This window comes from Pseudorca crassidens, chromosome 5 (genome assembly GCF_039906515.1).
Source record: "Pseudorca crassidens isolate mPseCra1 chromosome 5, mPseCra1.hap1, whole genome shotgun sequence".
NCBI lineage: Eukaryota > Metazoa > Chordata > Mammalia > Artiodactyla > Delphinidae > Pseudorca > Pseudorca crassidens.
This window is the reverse complement of record NC_090300.1, coordinates 11,439,782-11,462,917: the sequence shown is the minus strand read 5'-3', so window position 1 is coordinate 11,462,917 and position 23,136 is coordinate 11,439,782. Positions and strand designations below refer to the sequence as shown.

Here is a 23,136-nt window from a genome sequence, read left to right as displayed (position 1 = left end):
AATTAGATAAGTTTTGACACATATAAACACCAGTATCGTGAAACAGTTGTAGAGGGGCACCCAATTCCATTATAGGAACCTCATAGTTGTGCAGTTTTCCCCCACCACCCCCAAACAGCAGAATGAGGTTGTAGAGAAGGCTTCCTGAGGAAAACATGAGCTAAGACCTATAAGGCAACTGATATCAGGTCAGGTGAATAAAATAAGGAAAGGTTGTACAGATTAGAAATAAAGCCCATCAAAAAAAAAAAAGAAAGAAAAGAAATAAAGCCCATCTTGCCTATATGAAGTCTAGATTCTTGTGTTGGTTGCTGTTTACTATCATGTAGGGTTGAAAAATACCTACTCAACCCCTTTGTTTCTTAAAATTCCAATTGAGAAATAAGCTTAACAGCTAGTGAAATGTACAACACTGCTACCGAGAGTAGAAATCCCAGGTTCTGTCACTGCAGGTAGTTCTTGCATTAGAGTAACCTGTTCAGCTTTGACCACCAATCCACTCTTGAATGCATATTTCTCTGCTGTGTGTGTTATAAAACAGTTGCATGAAAGTGATGCTTTTGCTTTTAGAGCCATGGAATCTAATTCCTTGACTTGAACTTCCTTTTAACTTTCTTCTTTCTCCTGAGCAACTTCGTGTATCCTTAAATGTTCATTCATCATTACGCCCAGGTGCTAATGCCGAGACTTTATTTTGGGGGCTTAAAGGCTCATTTTTTTTCCATTGCAGGTTGGCTTCCTGAGCTGGGAAAGAGACTGGAATCTCCATACTACGGTAACAATACTTTGGGGGGGCCGTCGATCCGAAGTGCCTATATTGCCGCTCTGTACTTCACACTCAGCAGCCTCACCAGCGTTGGGTTTGGGAATGTCTCTGCTAATACAGATGCAGAAAAGATCTTTTCCATCTGCACCATGCTGATTGGTGGTAAGGAATATTCTTCCTTTAGACCAAGAGAAGGAACAAGTGTCTGCCAAACGGTTGCTGTTATGTTCCCTCTGTCCTAAAACCCAATACAGGGTAGATTGGTTTACATTGTAAGAGTCTAAAAGCACTAATTAGGAAATCAGTGACCAACAGTTATATATACATGTAGATTAGCAATGAAAGTCTGTGATGTCAAGAATTCCATGTTCTGACAGATGAAGAAGTTGATTTTATATATATATATATATATATATATATATATATATATATATGTTTTTAACAGAAGTACTGTTGATTTACAATTTTGTGTTAGTTTCAGGTGTACAGCACAGTGATTCAGTTATATATATACTTTTTCAGATTTGTTCCCTTATAGTTTATTACCAAATATTGACTATAGTTCCCAGTGCTATACAGTAGGTCCTTGTTGGTTATCTATCTTATATGTAGTGATGTGTATATGTATCTGATGGTTGATTTTGAAAGGGCAGGCACTTTGCTTCCTAACATGCTATTTACCTTTAGTGTTTGTGAGTTACATGAATCACAGGTATACATTTGAAATGCCATTTTGTAGCTCCAAACAGGTGAGGGTTATCAAATTTTATTAATACTACTCTAGTAAATTAAGGATGTTTGATAGATAGCTTAGTTAAAACAAAAGCAACAAACACCAATACAATAATAATAAATATTTAACCTTTATTAATCGCGGTTAGGTTCCATTCTCTGTGCTGAATGCTTCAGTACAATACCTCAAGCAATTCTGAAGGCAAATCTATGGGTTCTGCACCATATTATCCCATTTAACAAAGAGAGAAGTTATTATGCTATTACGTCTGAGCTTCAAACCCAGCGTCTGTACTCTGCTTTGTATCGCTGTGGTTTGGACTCCGCAAATCTCATTCTTCTTTGCCAGCTGACATCAGTCACTTCTCCCAATAGGGGCGCCAGAGGGAGACTGGAGGCAGGAGGAGGGGGGAAGGAACTTCCGGGTTCTGATGGGTGCAGTGTATGTTGAGTGGCAGGCCACCTCAGACAGCTGCAAGTGGCTCCATCCTTCAGCCTCTTCAGGCACTTTCAGAAGCAGCCTCATTGAGCTTTCTCAGAGATCCCGGCACCTGCTGGAGGTACCCCCGCAACCAAAGTCAGAGCCCCGACTCCTCGTGGCTCCCATTGCTTCTCCTCTGGGCTCCTCGGTGCTGATAACCCCACTTCTCTGTTCATCCAGCTCTGCAACTATCACACTCACGTTACCTCTATCTAGGCTCTCCTTCTGATCATTCAGCACTCCAACACCAGGGAAAACAGTTCTTTATAATAAATTCCCCCAGATGAAATATTTACTTTCATTTCTCTTTTCTGAACCTAACTGACAGGATTGATGCCTTTATTACCCACATTTTTCAGATGACAAATCTAAACCTTGCAGAAATAAAGTAACGTTTTCAATGCCATACAACCAGTAAGTAAAGAGGCAAGTTTGGAACCCAGGTGATTACTTAACTTCTGTCATTAAATGCATAAATGGAAACTTGTGCATTATAAAGCTGTTCTTATGGAGATGTGGGTGTCTACCTGAATTGAGTAAATATTCTTAAGCCAGAGTTCTATGAGTACTTTCTGCCCCACCGTATTCCCTCAAAAGCTTGTTCTGTCATGTTCTCTTTTTTTTTTTTAATTTAATTTTTGTTCTATATTAAAGTATAGGTGATTTACAATGTTGTGTTAGTTGCAGATGTACAGCTAACTGATTCAGTTATACATCTACATATATCCATTCTTTTTCAGATTCTTTCCCCATATAGGTTATTACAGAATATTGAGTAGAGCTCCCTGTGCTATACAGTAGGTCCTTGTTGATTATCTATTTTATATATAGTAGTGTGTGTATGTTAATTGAGATTATCATGTTCTCTTAATGACCTTAGTCCCAGATATCACTTTGAGGTTTGAACCTTATTATAGAAGATGGTTTCTACCAACTTCCTCGCACAGATGTGAACTGATTATGTGGGACTTCAAGCAATGAGTCATCCAGCCTACCATGAAACCAGAGCAGCATAAAGGCAATCTTTCTCTCGAGGAGTTTAGGATCACCTTGGAAGAAATACGTGGAAAGAGTTTTAATATATATATTAAATATATATATTATATATATATTATATATATAAGTTTTAATATATATATTTAATACAATACCAGGCAGTAAATGCTAAGTGCCAAATCAGTTAGGAACTTGAGAAGCAGTGAGAAAGGGGGCCAGGGATTGGGAGAATTTCTTGGAAAGGCAGAGTTGCTGAGGTAGCATGCTGGGACTGCAGCACTTGGAAGAGGTTTTTGGCCAATGTAGAGCAGTAACAGCCTAGGGAGCAGAGAACAGGAATTCTCGTTTTCTGAAGAGCTGCAGTGTGCCAATCCCGTGGTGGTGATTTTATACCCAGTATTATGGCTTATATAATTGCTGCTCTCCTTGATGGCCCATCTTCCAGCCTAGCAGAATGACAAGCATTTTGTAAACAGACACAGTCTATATTTATTTAATATTTGCCCATGTTTCTTCTACTCCTGATGGAAATTTTTGGAAATGCTCAAATGCTCAAGGCTTAACCTACTAATTTGACATTGGAAGAATATGTTAGCTAATTGAGCTTATTTCCTGTTGATTCACTAACTATAGTGTAAGTGGTCCGGAATCAGAAATTGTTAAGGATGTTATTATTCCCTGCTATTCATTGTGAGTAGAAGCTAAGCTGGTCACAAAGCCAAAAGATATGGGAAATAATCAGATAATGCCACTTTGTCACTTGGTAAATATTTATTGAGCAAATTATCCTGGTGCAACACCAGCGCTCATTTGGAAATGGCATGAAAGCATTTAGGTGACTTGAGCAGCACTGAGGAAACCATTGGTTTTGAATGGCAAATGGCATCTGAGTAACTCAGATTTATTAATTAAAGCTTCACAAATCTGTGTCTGTTATTGTGACAATTACCCTAGGCTAAGAGAAATGATGCCTTCATTTTAATATTTCCTAGTTAACAAATTACTGGCATAATTTTGAGAACTAATCATAAGAGCTCACAATATTGAACACTTTGCTCATTTAATTCTCGTAACACTATGAATTAGAGGTTATTAACACCCCAATTTAATATAAGGCAGCAGAAGTTTAGTGAGTTTAAATGCCCAGATTCACTAAGACCTAGAAAACTTTTTGTAAAATATCTATTTCATTATATACTGCAGATTGATTTTATTTTTTAATTTCTATAAATATATACAAATAATTTATTTTTTAATTTAAAATATGTATTACCATGGAATCAACGCTAAGTTATCTTATTAGGAATCCCCACACAAGGCCGATGAAGTTGCTAATGACAGGGATGCAGCATTTACTACAAAAGCAGGTAGGAATGGTATTAAATGTTGCAGGTGAGTGTAAGAACCCCAGATAATTATCCAGGGCAGAGGTGCTCACAAGCTGAGTTAGGAGGAGAAGGGGGAAGGGAAAGCTTCCATGTGAGCATCTGTAATTAACGAGTGTGCACATCACTGCTTTATGGGAAGCATATTTAAAACTATCAAAGAGATTAAGCAAAAGTAATGAAAAAAAATCCATACCTAGATAAATCTGTATAAACCTTGAGAACACGCAAAACAAAGAAGGAATCCTAAAATCTTCAAACAACTATTAGAATTAATAAGTGAATTTAGTAAGGCTGATGGATGTAAAGTCAATATGTAAAAATCAGTTGTATTTCTATATATTAGTAACAATCAATTAAACAATATAATACTTTTAAAATTATAAAAACATCAAATACACAGGGATAAATGTTTTAAAATGTGCAATACTGGGACTTCCCTGGCAGTCCAGTGGCTAAGACTTTACCTTCCAATGCAGGGGGTGCAGGTTCAATCCCTGGTTGGGGAGCTAAGATCCCACATGCCTTGCAGCCAAAAAACCAAAACATAAAACAGAAGCAATATTGTAACAAATTCAATAAAGACTTAAAAAAAATGGTCCACATCAAAAAAAATATTGTTTATACGTGCAATACTATTATACAGAAAAGTATAAAACATTAGAAAATTTACAAATAGTTTAAAATAATGGAAGGATATACAATGGTGATGGTTTTAAGACTTAGTATTGTAAACATACCAGTTTTATTCAAATTAACCTAAAGAGTCAATGCAGTCTCAATTTTAAAAACCCAGTAGATGTGTGTTTGCCTGTATATATGTGCCTCTTTGAAAATTGGCAAGATGTTTCTAAAAATTAGAGGAACTGCAGAACTAAAATGATTGTAAGCAAGCATAAAGAAGAACAAAATTGGAATATTTATGCTGCAGATATCATGATGTGTAATAAAGTCACAGTAATTAAGAAAGTATGGTGTTGACTCAGGAATAAATAGGCCAATGGAATTGAAGAGCGTGCAAAAACCTGCCCATAAACATATGGTCACTTTATTTATGACACTGGTGATACTGTAACACAAGGGGGAGAAGATGATACTTTTAATAAACGTTGCTGAGTCAAATATATATAAATATACATGTTGAAAAACAACCTTGAACCCTCTTAAAACTAAGTTGAAATAAATTCCAAATGGATTTTGATCTAATTGTGTCAGGGAAAACAATAAAGCTTCTAAAAGCTAACATAAGAAAGTATTTTCATGACCTTGGGTTTGGCAAAGATTTCTTAAGCATGACTCAAAAAGCACTATCCATAAAGGAAAGATTGATAAATTGAACTTCAGAACTTCTGTTTATCAAAAGACATCATTAAGAACGTGAAGCAGCAAGCCACAGGATAGAAGATATTTGCAAACATGTATCTGACCAAAGACTCTTATCTATTATATATAAAGAACTCTATCAAATCACTAAGAGCAGAGAACTAAAAAATGCATTAAAATTTTTAAAAAGCACTTCAAAAATAGATTTTCTTACCTGGATAGACAATAAACATATTTAAAAAATGGTGCTCAACATCGTTCATGTAGGATATGCAAATTAAGATCAAAATTAGATAACATTTGCATTCACCAGAATGGTATACTTAAAAACACTAATAACCCTAAGTGTTTGAGAGGATAAAGAACATCTTGACTTCTCCCATACTGTTGATGTGAGTGTCAGTTGGTACAAGAGTCTTGTCAGTAGTTACCTAGTCTGAACATATCTGTATTCTGTGCCTCAACAATTCCATTTGTGAGTGTATATCCAACAAAACATCATACATATTCACATCAAAGGACATAACGTGGAAACATTACTGCAAAAATTTCAAAGTGGAAATGCTCACTAATAGGAGAATAAATAAGTAAATTATGAAATAATTATTCAATAAAGTACCATAGAGTAATGAGAATGAATGAACTGTTATGTTACCACATGGATAAATCTTACAAACTCAATGCTGAGCAGAGAAGACAGACACAAATAAGTATGCACTGTATGATTTTGTTTAAAGAAGGTTCAAAAGTAGGCAAAACTTATTGATTGCAGTATAACTCATAGCTGCACTTACCTTTGGTGAGGGTGCTGGTTGGTGACTGTGTGGGACACCAGGGAGCCCTGGGTGCTGATAATATCACGTTTATTCATCTGGAGGTGATTCCATGGATCCGTTCACTTTGAGAAATGAACTATACATTTACTATTGGTGTAATCTTCTCAATGTGTGTCTTTGATACTAATTTTAGTTTGTAAAATTATAATAGATGAGCAAAAAATAATAATATAACTATCAGGTGTGGGATGAGAAAGTGGATAGCAGTGAGCTGAGTTCTCACTTTTCATGTCAAGTTGCTTTTTAGGTTTTGTCTTAATATGATAAGTCAAGCAGTAGAAGTGAAATCTCATGATCTAAAATATTGGTGATAATCAGAAGAAGACCTAAAAGAAACAATTTTGAAAGTTTGCCTTTGGGGAGTGGGATGGGGATGATGGGAAGGGCTTGGGACTGAACTGTTCCTAAATTTTCTAAGCTACTTGCTTATGATTATAAAACTTTTTAAAGAAATTATCAAACCACCAGAGGTTCATTTGGGTTCCATAAATATTTATGGCACACTAAAATTATGCCAGGCGCTGTGCTAGGTGCTAGGGAAACAAAGATGACTAAGATATGATGCTTTCCTTCGAGGAGTTCACAGTTGAGTAATGGAAATAGGTACTCAGGCAGATGATGTTCTTTCTTTTTCCATTTTAACTTTTCCTATTATAGTGCGCATTTCGAAAGAACTGGAAAATCTACATAAAAATAAAATTACATATAATCCCATCACCAAAGGATATTCTTTTCAGTCTTTTCATACATTTATTTCCCTATTTTCTAAGAGATTTATATCAACTACACATATCATTTTTGTCACCAAACAAAATATATTGAGAACATTTTCCCATGTCTTTTAAAATTCCTCTCTCATATTTATTAATGGCTGCCTGATGAGTGAGCCCCCAGTGTTGGGACCATCAGCTCAGCCTCAGAGGTTAGATATAGCTTTCTAGTGAAGAGGACTCATCACTCAGGACATGTCCAGTTTAAATGAGGCATTGTTACCACGGAAGAGGTAGAGTGAAACTCTTAACAGCCAAGGCTTTCCTTGGGTCCTCTTATCCTATATATATACTACCCTGACGTGATGTTATTCGACCCACAAATTCGCTGTTTTTAAGGTGTCTTTACACTGCCATTTCAATTCATCATTTAGAAAATTGTTCTCACTCTCTATTCTCCCTGCCATCTGCCACTCACAACCCAGTGTACTTATAGCAAGGACTGGAAAATTCCAAGGCAATAAGTAGGTGAGAGAGAGGAGTAGGGCAGCTAAGATTACCCGAAGCCTGAGCTCTGGTCTCCTTTTATAGCAGAAGAGCACAGTCCCTCTGTAGACGCTGAAGGCGCTGCAAAGTAGTTGACTAAAGAAACCAGAAATGATGATCTTAGGACAGCAAGGTTGCCCAAAATCCAAAGAAAGAGGTGGTGGGGAGGGAGAGAGAGAGAGAGAGGAGGGGAAGGAAGGAGGAGGGAAAAAAGGGGGGGGAGGAAAGGACAGATAAAGAAAAAAGGGAAAGAGAAAGCCAGGCAACCTATAAGAATGCATTTTCATTTGAGGTCTGTTTACTTTTCATGTCAGATCCTGAGTGTTGAGCCTCCTCTGAAAACCTGATATTAACATGATCTTTTACAAAATGCGTTCTATACAAAACTCTTCTGCAAAGAAAAAGAACCTCCCACAGACTCAGCAGTAGGCCTAGCGTGCTACTTTAAGAATTATATACATCAAATTTGCTAGGAATAAAAAGGAAAAGTGAAGGATAATTTCCAGACTGACCTGGATATAGAAGTTCTTCAGTCAAAGTTTCATAGTAGATGGAATGATTTGGCCTGACAGTCACAAACACTCTTCGCCAGTGTGAAAATGATAACCGGTGACAGAGAGGCAATAATAACTTTGGAAAACTGAAAAACTACGAGAGCTAGGGTTGTATTTTTTGAACTACTTAAATTAGAAGTATTCTCCTATGCTGAAATGAGACTTTGAAATTATGATGACTCAGACATAGACTAGGGCTTTCCAACAACACTTATGAATGCTACAATGAATCCAGTAATTCATTTTATTGATAATGTACAATTAGAATGCTAAATGATCTGAACATATTACTTCTCTTACCTTAAGCGCTTTACACACATTATAATTAAGCAATGTTAAAATCATACACTTAATTAAGGAAAGCAGTGTTAAAATAAATGAAATAAAATTGTTCTCAGTACTCAGTTTAAACGCCATAAATGATTATTACTACATACTTTCTACAGATGGTGGGGCTTCCAAACACTGAGCCCATAAGTATATTAACAGCCTGAAATCAGTGTTTAATTCCTTGGACTTGGAGCAGAATCAGTTCTTTTCTTTGCTGAGTGTTTATTGTAAATAGAGGTCTCCCCTTCCAAATAAAATATTTAAGCGGCAGAACAGTTGTGCTTCTAAAACCATACAGAAGAATGAGCCTCTACTTAGAACCTGCCAATAAGCGTTCAACATTTAGTTGTTAAGCAATATGCGTTTTTCTTGGTATATTTTTAACACTTTGGAAGACATTTCATTTTTGAACATTTAGGAAGAATCTGCACCTATGTGTGCTTGCATGTAGCAGGCATTTCTTGAATATTTCTTGAATTTCCTCCATCAAGAAGTTATTTCCACAAAGAACCACTCAATTATTTGACAGGTTGCTGGAAAACCTTAAATCTGGGTTCCTCCCGCGTATTTTACACCACTGAGCATCCTGGAAATTCACAGCACTTTTCACTTTCATGGGAAAAATTAACATAAATTGAGCACCCACACGCAATTAAAAGCACTTTAAAAAAGATATTTTAACTCTTTAAATCCTGAAATAACTCTATGAGTAAGGTACTGTTATGCCCATATACATATAAGGGAACCACGCAAGGGAATTACATATCTCGCCTGGTTTACAAAATTAGAAGTGGTAAAGCCAGAATTCAATCTAATGGTGTCTGATTCCGAAGTCCATATTTCCTCTGCAACATTATATTGCCTCCTGTATATAGACCCTAAGTTTAACCCTATTCTAGTAACTTCTCCAAAATATTGAGGCCTTCTTTATTATGGGGTGACTTCATTGGCATGGTGACCGTATTTTCCATAGAGAAATGATGATGTATAACCTGATAAAGAATTTTAACTCCAGTGTTAGATTAGGCTGAAATTAGTATAACAAAAGTTGATATTTCTGGTAAATGTAACCAAAAGAAAGAATTCGGGCTGGGGCTATCTTGGAATATTCAGGAGGATGGATGTAACAATAGGTTGACACATTTGCACTAATTATCAATTCTGGTGCTAAGAAACTTTTAACATAGTCCTTGGACGTTGAGATTTGGGCACAGGGACGTTTATGACAGGTCTTAAGAGACAAACTAGAAATGTTTAGTTTTTTTTTTTTTTTAACTAAAAACTACTGAAACCAGTGAACTACTGAAACCCAACCCCTGAGCTTCTTACCTTCTTGCCAGTCCCATGGGGATCAGGGCTGAAATCTGAATATCATAGAGAGTTGATCTGTCCATAAGTGTGGGCACACTTGGGCCTTTCTCTTTCCCAGTTTCACAAACCCAGGTGGGTCCAAGGCCTTCTCCGGCTACTTGCTGGTGTCTGCTAGGCCATTCCCGTTGTTTGACCAACAACTACTGTTTAGTGCGAAATCCTCACATCTTTTCTGACTTTGAGATACTTATCCACTCCCCACAGCAGGTGACTCCTTGGGAGGTGAAGTCCATCTGCTCGCTCACTCTGTGTTTTTCCAGGAGAAAATCCATCCCTAATCCCCATCCGCTCTGGAATTCTGGTGAACAAAGCCTGCTCTCTCATTACACTCTGGTGGTGCTTTTGGGAGCGGAAGACTGACCAAGAAATCTCATTGAAACAGGAGTCACATGTTCATGTACCACCCGGCCCTTCTCAGAAGGGTGGCAAGGACTCTGAGCAGAATATCTGAATTCTTTGTTTCTTGAATGGTCTCAGAATTCCTAATATCTGTGTCCCTTAAAATTAAAGTGACTAGGGAGCTGGGGTGGTGTTATCTTGGCTTCAGATTGCCCAGGAAATCCTCAATTACATTTCTAACACCTTTTTCAGTACTTTTATTAATAGAAATGTGTCATATTTAATATTCTAAAACTAATTTTAAATGATGGCTTTGGGGAAGAGACTAATATTCTCATAAAGGCTAACCAGATTTTTATTATAGACTTACTTTTGAAATGTATTTGTTATTATAATAAAAATAACTATTAAACCCTAACTTGATAGCTTATTCTATGAAATTATTAAAACCATTTCATCATACCCACACAGTTATACCCAATGATTAAAATAATACAGATGTGAATAGAGTACAAAAATCAAAGTTTGTCATAGCCAGGATGGCGGCTAACAGATTAAGTGTGGGTCAAAGTGGTCTATTGTTCTTATGACTGAGTTTTTTTGTTTTTTTGGTTTTTTTGGCACGCGGGCCTCTCGCTGTTGTGGCCTCTCCCGTTGCGGAGTACAGGCTCCGGACGCGCAGGCTCAGCGGTCATGGCTCACGGGCCCGGCCGCTCCGCAGCATGTGGGAGCTTCCCGGACCGGGGCACGAACCCGTGTCCCCTGCATCAGCAGGCAGACTCTCAACCACTCCGCCACCAGGGAAGCCCATTTACTGAGTATTTTTAAAAGGTATTTTTACTCTGATCAAGTCACATGGAATCGAAATGACTACATCAGGATGCACCCTGTGGCACTGCGGCTGCAGCAAAAAGCCTGTTTCAAAATAGCTGTGTCAACATGGCCAGCTACGTGTACTCTGCTGATTCAGGATATATAGACTGTACATTTATACATAAGGAGGAAGCCCCTCCGTCCTATTTTTCTCCCGTTATATGCCATGTTGTTTTCTCTAGCCTTGATGCATGCCCTGGTGTTTGGAAACGTGACGGCGATCATACAGAGGATGTATTCCAGGTGGTCCCTCTATCACACTAGAACCAAGGATCTGAAGGACTTCATACGTGTCCATCACCTGCCCCAGCAGCTCAAGCAGAGGATGCTTGAATATTTCCAAACAACCTGGTCAGTCAACAATGGAATAGATTCCAATGAGGTAATGTGCATTTCTCATGTTGACGTTTTCAGGCAGAAAGCACGTAGTCTGAGGTAAAAGCAAAGTGCTCTAATGCATGTCTCAAAAGGGAAATACACACCTACCACCTTCTTTATCTCTTTATTTTTAATCTCTCATGACCTCAATACATCTTCTTTCATCTGCTCTGGCTTATGTTTTTACAATGTCACTTTGGATTGGCCTGTGTTTTACAGTAACTTGCTACTTTGGTCAATCAGGCAGACTTATTTTCATTCTCATTGACCCTCTTTGAAGGAACCAATTCTTATGACAGTTGAATGATGGAATCATGGAATATTAGATTAATCAAGTTAATGTTTACCTTTAAAAGCAACAAAGTAAAAAAAAAAAAGGCTTTTCAGCAAACATGTTATCTTTGGACATCCAGAAACACCGCAGACCACCACTGTAGAAAAGGTATCCTACAAATCAAGCAACCATTCCACCAACCCCCCAACGAAACTAGTCATCAATATTTTTAAGTAATTATTTGTTTTTTCCTCTCTTCAGATGGTCATGACAGCAGAGGAAACACTAAAAGATCCAAATTCCATATCTTCTGTCCTGAGTAGGCATCTTTGTGAAAAGCAAGTCACAAGGAACTATATGTTCCATTCTAGAGTCTTTTATTAATTTATTCTATTTCTCTAGACTTATTAACAGCTGATTATTTAGGAGCACACAACCAGGGTCACAGTAATGGAAAAATCTCTCCAGGATTATTCATATGTATATTTCCTCTTCTGTACTGTGGCTGGTCAAACAGTGGGAAAAACTTCCTGTGGTCTTATAGTCAATGATTATGCAAGACTGACCCCAACTTGCTTCCCTCTTTCATCTTCTCTGACAGCTTTTGAAAGACTTTCCAGATGAGCTTCGTTCTGACATCACCATGCACCTGAACAAGGAAATCTTACAGTTGTCCCTTTTTGAGTGTGCCAGCCGGGGCTGCCTCAGGTCTCTGTCCCTACACATCAAAACCTCCTTCTGTGCTCCAGGGGAGTATCTGCTGCGTCAGGGAGATGCTTTGCAGGCTATCTACTTTGTATGCTCGGGCTCCATGGAAGTTCTTAAAGACAGCATGGTGCTGGCGATTCTTGGTATGTCTGAGTTGAAAAGCTTCATGAAATTTTACTCTGGAGCATAAATTAAGGAGATGAAATGGGGGGAAAAACTGTGATTGAGAGAAGGAAAATCAGGGATGAATATGTGGATTCAGATATGGTTTTAATTTGCCAAATTATTAGTTTTTATTATTAATTAATTGTTATGCCATATATTGAGTTTACACTGTGCTAAGTGTTATATCCAACACATGTTTTGATTCTTGTTAAAAATCCAGTGGTATAAATATTATCCCTACTTTACAAGTGAATATATAGTATCTTAGTTAACTTAATTTGTCCCAAATAACATAGCAAGAGAATGAACACAGTTCTTTCTGATTCCTAAAGCCAGATTATAAATTATGATATAGTCTGCCTCTTGGTGAGACAGCTGGTCAGTTTTCAGAGGGCATTTCTGCCTTTTTGTGGAGAATCAATTCAGAGAAGAACATTGAAAATTGTTTTATCTGTGCTAGAAATTGAACAAAAAATGATTTCGTTTTGAGAATAAGCTCTCGTAGCAATCATAGCAATCATTAACTCAATTCTGTCAAGGTGATGATAGGCTCTTTTCACTCCCTCAAAAATTCATAGGACAATTTGTGAATATTTTGTACCACAAAGTTGACTCCAACTATTAAGACATAATTGGTGTTCATTGAAATGTAAATGTCAGCTGAGAAAAGGTGACATGCAGGGTTAATGTAGAAAAATTGCTATCTGCAATTTTATATGTATCTCTTTTAAAAATCACTTTCATTTGTTTCTTTATCTGTTTGTTCATTTATTTATTCAACTATTATTTCTTGAGGGCCTACGAATAAATTAGGTACTGGTCTAAACGATATATTTTGAACACCAGTGTAGAATGATAATGTTTAGAATTTGTGTTAATTAAAAGTGACTAATGCAGCACTTTTCATTTATTTTTAATTTTCATATTTAAGAACCTAATATCTGTGGACAACCCAACCCTTTACAAAGTATTTTCACATGTGGGACCTTAGTTACATTTTCCTAACACAAAGAGACAGATAAGAGAGGTATTTTCTCATTTTTCCGAAGTCAAAGCTAACGTAGGTCTTCAGACTCTGCATCCAGTGTCCTTTCCACCTCTGAACAATGCCTTTTATTCTATATGATCATTGTTAAGTCTGCAGTCTCTGGATTTTAGCTAGTAAGATTCAAGATAGGTTACATTTGGGAAGAGAGAAGAGAACTAATATTGATTGATTCCCTAATGTGAGCTGGGTGTTGTATGTCCATTATCCAGTTCAAATCTTGCAACCCTATTAGGTTGCTATGATTATCCCCAGTTAGAGGTGCAGAGATGGGGGCAGCGAGGGGTAAAATACCAAATGGAAGAATGCTTTCCATTGCTTCCAATTGACTTCAGTTTACCACATCCCAGAGGAACGGTAGGGCTTGGCTTCCAAAGTTTGGGCTCAGTTCTTGATTCACCCCCTGATGTTTTTCTCCTTAATAGAAAGGCATGGAAGAGCAACGAAAAGAGTGTATTTATCCTCAGTGTGGCCAGCTCATTATCAGTGGGAGAGTGAGACTCTGTACGTGTGTGTTTTTCAAGAGGAGAATTTAACACTCTTCCTGCCCACTTCTCAACTCTACGAAGTTAAAGATCAGTCATTCTATCATTTTTTATTCAAAATTAAAAGTGACAATCATTTCTAAATTTGCTTCAAAAACCTTTCTTTACCTGTGGGCTTCCTTAGTACCACTATCAGTTTTATAGCCTGTCCATTGGCACAGTCTGCTTTTAAAAGGGCATTTAGTGCCATTTACAGCGACATGGATGGACCTAGAGATTGTCATACTGATTGAAGTAAGTCAGACAAAGACAAATATATGATATCGCTTATATGCGGAAACTCAAAAAATGGTACAAATGAACTTATTTACAAAACAGAAATAGAGTCACAGATGTAGAAAGTAAATTTATGGTTACCAAGGGGGAAAGGTGGTGGAGGGATAAATTGGGAGATTGGGATTGACATATACACACTACTATATATAAAATAGATAACTAATAACCTACTGTATAGCACGGGGAACTGTACTCAATACTCTGTGATGACCTATATGGGAATAGAATCTAAAAAGTGGATATATGTATATGTATAACTGATTCACTCTTCCATACAGCAGAAACTAACACAACATTGTAAATTAACTATACTCCCATAAAATTTAATTTAAAATAAAATAAATTAAATTAAAGGGTATTTAGTTATTTTTCTAGCAGCTTATGGTTTGATATACATGTAAGCAAATTAATGCACTATTTTTACATGTATATAATGTGGGTTTTTCCATAATGGTGGTGAATTTTTAAATTTGGTAACTAGCAACAGTTCTAGGAATGGAATACGAAGGCATCATCCCTGATACTATGTCACGATAGGTACAAATTTGGTGGCTTGTATGTAAATACTATTGTTTGTAATACACAATTCCATCGGATTTTCTTATTTTATTTTATTTATTTATTTTGCGTTATGCGGGCCTCTCACTGTTGTGCCCTCTCCCGTTGCGGAGCACAGAATCCAGACGCGCAGGCTCAGCGGCCATGGCTCACGGGCCCAGCCGCTCCGCGGCATGTGGGATCTTCCCGGACTGGGGCACGAACCCGTGTCCCCTGCATCGGCAGGCCGACTCTCAACCACTGTGCCACCAGGGAAGCCCCCGGATTTCTTATGTTAAAAAAATTCTACTAACAACTAAAAGACTTAGTTCATTGCCTTGTGCTTCTGGCCCGCATTTCCTACATAAATTGAGCTTCCCGTAATTAACGTTTTCCCATCTTTGCTGCTACCATATATCTCTCAAAAATGCACATGACCATTCGAAACACGCCTATGTTATATTGGGACTAAACCCAAAGATAATACATTAGTAATATTTTCTCTCTGTGGTTAGCATCATTTCAACGGAGACTGACTATTTTACTTCCCCTACGGTAATATTATCTTATGGGCCAATTTAAATCAATACTGACTTTGATAAACTTAAGCACATGGCTTAAAATATAGATATTTAGTACATGTTCACTCTGCCAACAAAATAATTAATACATAATGTCATAGGGGAAAAGTATCACCAAACAGCTGTCAAGCCATAATTTATTCAAACAATCCCGTCGTCCTATCAATTCTTGAAGGCGTTCTTAATCTGATGCTTTTCGGGGAGGCAGTTGACAGAGAGGCAGGGATTTTTCCAGGGATAGAATTTGTCTGCCTTATACACATTCATTTCATGTCCTGGTAATTGAACACTTTCTTCATTGTGATTTAAAAGAAGATGACAAAGCACAGATAAATGCACTCTTCACAGATGGCATTAGTCTGCCTAATTATAATTAAACATAAGTTATAGCTCTAACCAGGATGGTTTGCACATGCATCCCATCAACGTTTTTTTGCCCAATGGAAGAATAATGATTAGCAAATATCAGTAATGGAATTCTGAATAATAGAGACTCTAAGGGATCATAAATGTCTTCTTTTCTTTTAGAAATAAAGATACTGAAACCCAGTGTAATTAAGAAACTTAGATATAGGCTCTAAATCTAGGTAGGGAGTAATCCACAAAATCGTAAAATGAGTGAAGGTGATGATCAGGGCTCCATCTGAGGTCTGGCACACATGTCAGTGGTCCATAATTATCCATTGAATAAATAAATAAACTAGAATTCTTTCTAAGATGCCAAGTTTAGCAAGATGCTGGGGTGATTGTGGCCAAAATCACCAGGTATGAAAGTATTACGACCCTAACGTTTTTCCAAACACCAGTTGCTTCACAGAATATGTGAATTCTCACCGCGGCAACATGGTGCCTCGTGGTAAATTCTCCTCAGATATACAAAATTTGAAAATCTGCTGTATTCAGTCCATCCTGGCTATATTTACGTCTTGCATCAGTATCCAACTTTGAGTTTTTGAGCGGCAATTTAGATTTCTAAGAAAACATGCAAGAAAAACAATTTCCAAGTTTAGCAGGATTGGTGACAACAGTAAATCAAACTTGAGTTCTTCAACACTATGTGGCTGTTTCTTGTCTTAGTGTCTATAAATATAGATTTGTTTCTTCTGCCAAATGGGCTCAATTTCAAGGTTTTAATTCAAAGGTAACACCTAGAATAATTTAAAATGTTTTGATCTGGCACAAATATTTATGAATATCTCAGGTATTCATGGTTGATGTGGCACATCTCCTTTTACTGTCAAATTCAATAAAACAGACTTTTATGGAAGCCTGTTGCATGCCAGAGACTTTGCTTCCAGAAATTCTGGGCACAGTAAAAAAATAAAAGTTTCAAAGTTAAAAAAATTAATTGAATGAAGAATGGACGGGACAATTTGTTCTATAACATTCCAAAGATATTATTTGCTTGGTGGTTTTTGGTTGGTCAATTAGTGGTTGTTGGTTCCCTGTGAAATGAAACAAAGCGGCCATAAAAATATATAAATAAATAAAAGTTATTTTATTTAGTTATAGGCATGATGATATTTGAGGACAAAGCAAAGACGAAGTAGAAACTCCTAAGTTGGAGCCTTGAATCCAATGCCAGCATCCTTTGTGAACTTGGTCATATTACCTCAGCTTTTAACCTAAGTCTGTCTGAGAATTGAATGGATTTTCTTGCAGTTTTCTCACATGGATGCTGAGTGAATGAATGGCTCTGTCTAAAATAAAACTGAAGCTGCAATCAGCTCTTTGTTAGTAATTACAATTATGCTCACCCTCCTGCCAGGTTAAACTGATTTGAATCAATTTTAAGATTTTAAAGATTTAAATAACTTGTCCAATATTATCTAATCAGCAAACTCGAGGAAGTAAGCTAGTTCCCAGACAGGTGAAGTGTAGCCTAAGACTGATCGGCAGAGGTGTTAAAAAAGATCAGAGGTGCTGGCTGTGGGGTGGGACACAGAACATGTGAATAAAGTAGTGTTAGATCATCTCTCCCCACAGTGGAAGAGCTCATAGTTTTTATTTATTCACTTTCTTTGTTGCTGGAGAAAATGGGATTTTTACACTGTCACAGAGCATTAAAACTATGACTTGTATTTTACATTTCTATGTAGTAGATTTCATGGTCTGTAATGCCCAGTAGTTGCCTCTGCCTCTCAACTCTCCTCCTCCATGCCCCGCCTCCTGTCCTGTAGACATGTTCAGAGATAAATAAAACAACCCAAGTATATTAGATGGTGATACTTATATTCTTGTCCAAAGTGCTAGAATCAAAATGATTAATATACCTCTTGATGGTCTAAACCTCAGAATCCTGGAGCATTTTTACAGTCAGAAAAACTGAGCCATTATTATTTCCCTTGAATGGTTAAAGCAACGGTGACGAAAAATGTCAACTGCTTTGTCTAAAGTCATTTACCAGATCCTGTGAGGGACCTGTCTGGAGCCCATGTATGACCTACAATTCCTAATTCTCGGGCTCCTAGGCTTTATTCTCTAGACCAGTTTTCTCAACGGGGGACAATTTCGATTGCCAAGGCACATTAGGCAATGCCTGCAGATATTTTGGGTGTCATCTCTGGGGGTGGATGATGTGAGATGCTACTAAACATTCTACCCCGTACGGAATGCTCCCCCTGCCAGCAGAGAATGATGAGGCCCCAAATCTCAACCCTGCTGAGGCTGAGAAACCCTGCCCCAGATAAAGGTTCCTCTTCTCTTTCAGTGTAATTTCAGAGAAATGAAGCCTGTAAATCAAACAAAGTTACCAGTCCCAAGCTTGCTTTTCATCAAAGCTACATGTCTCTTTTTTTCACTGTTTCAAGGGAAAGGAGATTTAATTGGAGCCAATCTATCAATTAAGGACCAAGTGATCAAGACCAATGCGGATGTGAAGGCGCTAACCTACTGTGATCTCCAGTGCATCATCCTCAAAGGACTCTTTGAAGTGCTGGACCTTTACCCAGAATACGCTCACAAATTTGTGGAAGACATTCAGCATGACCTCACATACAACCTTCGAGAAGGTCACGAGAGTGATGTAAGTCTCGCTTCTAATTAGTGCTGAGACCCAAACACACGGGGCCTGGAGATCATTTATAACAGGAAAGGCACATGTCCTGACCTCACTTCAAAAAGCCTCTGAGCAGATAAGGTAGGACTGTTCAGTTACTAATTGAGCAGTTAGATAATTAGCTACAAGTCAAACCTGGAGCTTGTTATCAACATTTTAGGAAAGTATTATTTACGGATGACTTCTCTTAATTCAGTTTCTTTCTTTTTTATTTTCATGTGCTTATAGCCAGAATCAATTTCAGGGACATATAATATTCAGCTAGAGATGTGTGACTTCTCCCGAACTGAAAGATTTCTGGATAGAGTATGTGGTGCAGAGTTTGCTGTGTGTGTAATTATTCACTACTCCACTGGCTTGACATACATTTTGCTTAAGAATATCTTTTTATTTGTTAACCGGTACTCAAAACAGCCTATCTTAAAATGACTAAAAATGCACGGAAGGATTCAAGCCAAAGATTGTCACGCTGAAAGCATAATGAACATTTTCTGAAATTATATATTTGCCGCATGTTTCAGTTTATACAAACAGCTTTCCTGTCAAAATATGTACCAAACTGCATCCCGTGATTAAGCTGCTCATGAACATGACTTCATTAGATGTGTCAGAGAGACCAATGATTTAATAGGGATGATTGTTGAAAGGCAAACCAGAGCACGTACGCAGAGCATTCTCTATGAACAGAAGCCTTGATCTGCTGCCTTGAGCTGCCCCAGATATCTGCTATACTCGATTTTTTCCCTAAGGGTTTAAGAAACGAAGCTCTTGTTTTGACTAACACACTTGTGGGGACATTTTGTTCGTCATCAGTATTCTCCACTTGAAAGGTAAAGAATGAACCCAAATTGCGTATGACTTCATCTTGGTGGAGGATATCAAATGGCAGACAGTATGTAAATGGTATCCCTTTCTGACGTTCAAGATTACCACTCTTGAATGTGTGCTTCTCTCCATTGGTGATGACAAGCAGCAGAGGAGGTATCGATATTTATTGCAAACTTACTTGTGCTAAATACTCTGCCTGTGTAAAACATCTCATTTAGTGCTTAAAGCCACGGTTGAAGGTGAGTGTCAACTAGGTTTTACAGGACAGGAGGCAGATGCAGAATGGTTAAGTAACGTGTGTGAGGTCACACAAACTTGTAGGTGGCAGGGACAGAGTATGGGCACAGGGGTCTGTCATTTTAAAATCTGTAAACTCATAGTTATGTTGTCTCTTATTTATTTACTTATTTATTTTTGGCTGCGTTGGGTTTTCGTTGCTGCGCACGGGCTTTCTCTAGTTGTGCCGAGCGGGGGCAACTCTTCGCTGCGGTGCACGGGCTTCTCGTTGCGGTGGCTTCTCTTGTTGTGGAGCACGGGCTCTAGGCGCGCCAGCTTCAGTGGTTGCAGCACATGGGCTCAGTAGTTGTGGCTCATGGGCTTAGTTGCTCCGCGGCATGTGAGATCTTCCCGGACCAAGGCTCAAACCCGTGTCCCCTGCATTAGCAGGCGGATTCTTAACCGCTGCGCCACCAGGGAAGTCCCCTGTTGTCTCTTCTTCTTGAAGACACTCATCTTGTCTTCCCTTTCAATAAATCGAGGTCTACGACTAAAGTTGCCTTTTGTGCTCTCCACGACAGTGTAATGTGACAACTATTTTTGAAGAGTGGAGGTGAGTTAGGGCATCGAAGCCACCAAAAAGGGAAAAAGAAATGAGGGAAGAGAGGAAGAGCCACCATTCCTCAGCATAGACAAATGGAAAATATGGGATCTCAACCCCTAGTTTCTTCTTAGTTGGTTACTTTTAAGGATTCTTACCTTTAATCCATTTTTTATCTTCTTCTTCTCTTTGCTGAAACATTAATCATAGTGATTTTAAAACTCCAATGTCTGAATTGCCAATGAGACTATTTTCGTTATCTGTTATTTCTCTTGTGTGTGGTTTTTTTTGTTTGTTTTCTTTTTGGTTATTTGGCCCCCACCCCTCTTTTTAACAGATATCATGATTTTGCTTCATTGTAGATGTTGTTTATGAAAAAGTGTTCACCTTATTTCCCTCCAGATAGGGTTATAGTTTCTCTTGGCAGGCAGATAGAGTACCAGCAAATCACTTTCATCCTGCTCACCGTTCCTCTTCATCTTTGTTAGGCTGATCTGTTTCAGTTTTGCCCTTACTCTGGTGCTATAGCTCTCACTCCTAAGTAAGGCATGATTTTTTTCAGGATCTCAGCTAAAATCCTTGGATGTTCACCAAGGCTCCTCCAATTTGGCAGGCCTTGAATTCCAGCCTGCATCTCCTGAGCATCACATGGTTATGGAAATCATCTGGTTTCTTGGAGCACCACCCTGTGTAGGCTCAAATGGGGAGCTGGCTGATGCCTCAAGGGCCCCCATTGATGTAGTTCCCTCCTCTCTGGGGTTTATTCATCAAATCCCAGGTGGTTTGGTACACCTAAACGTCCTCGTCCAGGAAGACTGTTCCTTTCTCTTACACCTCACGCTGAAACAGCCGATTCTCTCAGGAAAACACCTGGATAAACATGGTCCTCACCCTGATGGACTTCCCTTTTCCCAGGCAACACAGCACTTCAAGTCTGACGTACGTTGCTTGCTCTCCAGTGCTTTCAAACAGTTATTTTATATATTTTGTCCAGATTTATAATTATTTTTTAGTTCAATATAAGCTCTTTCATTGTGGCTGAAACCAAAAGTCTTGCTTCTTTACAGAGGACTCCTTCTGAGTTACACTTTAAGGGCTAATGGGAACTGGCACTTACCTCTGAGACCCTTATCGTTTTATATTTTGTGTTTCCTCGTCTTGTATCACTCAGAAGTTCTATTTACAGTATATCCAAGATCCTGGGGTGCTATACCTTCTAAAGGTAAATTTGGACCACCCTGACCCATAATTTCATACCCCGGGGGAGAAGTCTTGTGCTGTTTCCAAGGATACTATGACTTTGGGGGGAGCTTCTATTCTGACGATTACCTATGGTCATGGATTCCTACTCTCTGCTCTGCAACTCTGGTGTAAGACCAGTGTGGAACCCAGCCCCCTCCTTAATTCCCACACATGTGCAAACAAAACTATCCAATCACACAGGGTTTCTGATGGGTTGAAGCCTGTGTGAAAGGTTGGTCAATGAGTTCTAGAAGGAGGAACATTTGCATGATGGAAATGCAAACAGTATAAATGTGACTTCACTCTATATCCTTAATCTTAAAACTCCTGTGGCCTCCCTGCCCCATTGTTCAGCCCTTTATTCTTGCTCTCACCTCCTCTCCTCTCTTCATCCTCTCCCTTCATCCACAAATTCCCCATTGTTTCTGACACATATTAGCTTAACTCTCTCTGTTTGATTGCCTTGTGTCTTTCTAATTTTCCCTTCTGAATATCACCTTCTATCCCAAGTAGCTTATAAACTATCAGGTGACAGAACGTTACCAGAACATCTGGATAAAGAGGAGACTGATCATCAACCCATTTTGAAATAAAATAAAATAAAAACCCATTTGAAATAAAGACCAAAGAAGCATTTTAAGAAATAGTCAAAAGGTGTGCATGTAAGAGTAAGCTGTGACTCTAGAACTCTGATAAATTACGTAACTTTAGAATAGCAGCTCATCCAATTCCCACAGGAAAACTAATTAAAATGTGTAAAATATTTTCTAAGTTTGTGAAAAGGCTAGCTAGTACTGTTTCGATCTCATGCTAATTAGGAGTTTTATGCACTCAGTGTATTCTCTGTGTTTGCCCTTATTTATATCTCCTGGATGACCCCAATAATGACATAGATTAATTTAGCTATTTCTGTTTATGGAGATGCTAAGAAATTTGCTTCACAGCTTCTCATGGTAAACCCTATAAAATTGATTTTAGCACAGACCCATCTGTTGTTGGTTGTGAAATTTAGTTTGCCTTAACATAAGAATTTTGAATTTGAGATAAATAGTGATGGAAGAGTATCTAAAATATGTTTTCAAACATTAATAGTGCTAAAACACTGGAGATCAGCTATTGCTATGGCTATGTGTAGATATGTTCTGGGTTTGCACATTGTGGACTCTGACTTGGTGGTGAGGTTTTGAAGCAGCAAATGGCAATGGTTGTCGGAAAAAGGTGATAAATTCTCCGGTTTTACCTTAACAGGGGTTACTCGATGAAACCTATTAACTTTTTTTTGTCATTTTTTTTACTGAAGTATAGCTGATTTACAGTGTTTCAAGTATATAGCAAAGTGATTCAGTTATACATTTATATATGCATTCTTTTTCAGATTATTTTCCATTACAGGTTATGTACAAAATATTGAGTATAGTTCCCTGTGCTCTATATAATAGT

The 23,136-nt window shown here is 38.0% G+C and overlaps 1 protein-coding gene across 1 annotated transcript in view; it reads left to right on the top strand.

Moving 5' to 3' along the window:
• Nucleotides 1-23,136, top strand: part of KCNH8 (potassium voltage-gated channel subfamily H member 8) — a 387,731-nt gene that overhangs the window by 297,664 nt on the left and 66,931 nt on the right. Inside the window, exons 8-11 of the mRNA XM_067737194.1 lie at nucleotides 731-928; nucleotides 11,425-11,624; nucleotides 12,496-12,745; nucleotides 18,562-18,776. Coding sequence (XP_067593295.1) covers nucleotides 731-928; nucleotides 11,425-11,624; nucleotides 12,496-12,745; nucleotides 18,562-18,776 — 863 coding nt within the window. The remainder of the gene's footprint in view (nucleotides 1-730; nucleotides 929-11,424; nucleotides 11,625-12,495; nucleotides 12,746-18,561; nucleotides 18,777-23,136) is intronic.